General features: G+C 71.5%; 1 protein-coding gene across 1 annotated transcript; it reads left to right on the top strand.

Moving 5' to 3' along the window:
* On the top strand, positions 1–451 carry SOWAHD (sosondowah ankyrin repeat domain family member D; the record flags this gene model as incomplete). Its single annotated transcript, XM_077753065.1, has 1 exon — positions 1–451. A coding segment is annotated over one exon (426 nt), but the record flags the coding sequence as incomplete, so codon positions are not given.
* Positions 452–478: the final 27 nt, after the last annotated feature.

Here is a 478-nt window from a genome sequence, read left to right as displayed (position 1 = left end):
GGGCTGCAGCTCGACGTGAGCGCCTCGGGCAGCGGCGGCCTCACGCCCCTCCACCTGGCGGCCCTGCAGGGCCACGACATGGTCATCAAGGTGCTGGTGGGCGCCCTGGGGGCCGACCCCACGCGCCGCGACTACAGCGGCCACCGGGCCTGTCACTACTTGCGGCCCGACGCGCCCCGGAGCTTGCGGGAGCTGTCGGGGGCCGAGGACTGGGAGACCGCGAGCAGCAGAGGGCGGAAGAACGCCAACAACAACAGCAGCGGCGCCACCGCCGCGTGGACGCTGCGACGGACCCCGAGCGCGGTGGGCGCGACCGCAGTGGAGAAGAACTGCACGCCCCGAAAGGAGAAGGACTACACGGGCAGCCGGGTGGCGCAACTTCAGGGCCTTTTCCGCCAAATATTCCCCTTCTTCCAGGACCGGTGAGGGCGACAGAGAGGCTGGAGAGCACGGAGGGCCGGTGGCGCCGCGTCGAGGC

The sequence above is a fragment of the Crocuta crocuta genome, unplaced genomic scaffold (assembly GCF_008692635.1).
Source record: "Crocuta crocuta isolate KB4526 unplaced genomic scaffold, BGI_CrCroc_1.0 scaffold944, whole genome shotgun sequence".
Taxonomy (NCBI): Eukaryota; Metazoa; Chordata; class Mammalia; order Carnivora; family Hyaenidae; genus Crocuta; species Crocuta crocuta.
This window is presented reverse-complemented; position numbering and strand designations above follow the sequence as displayed.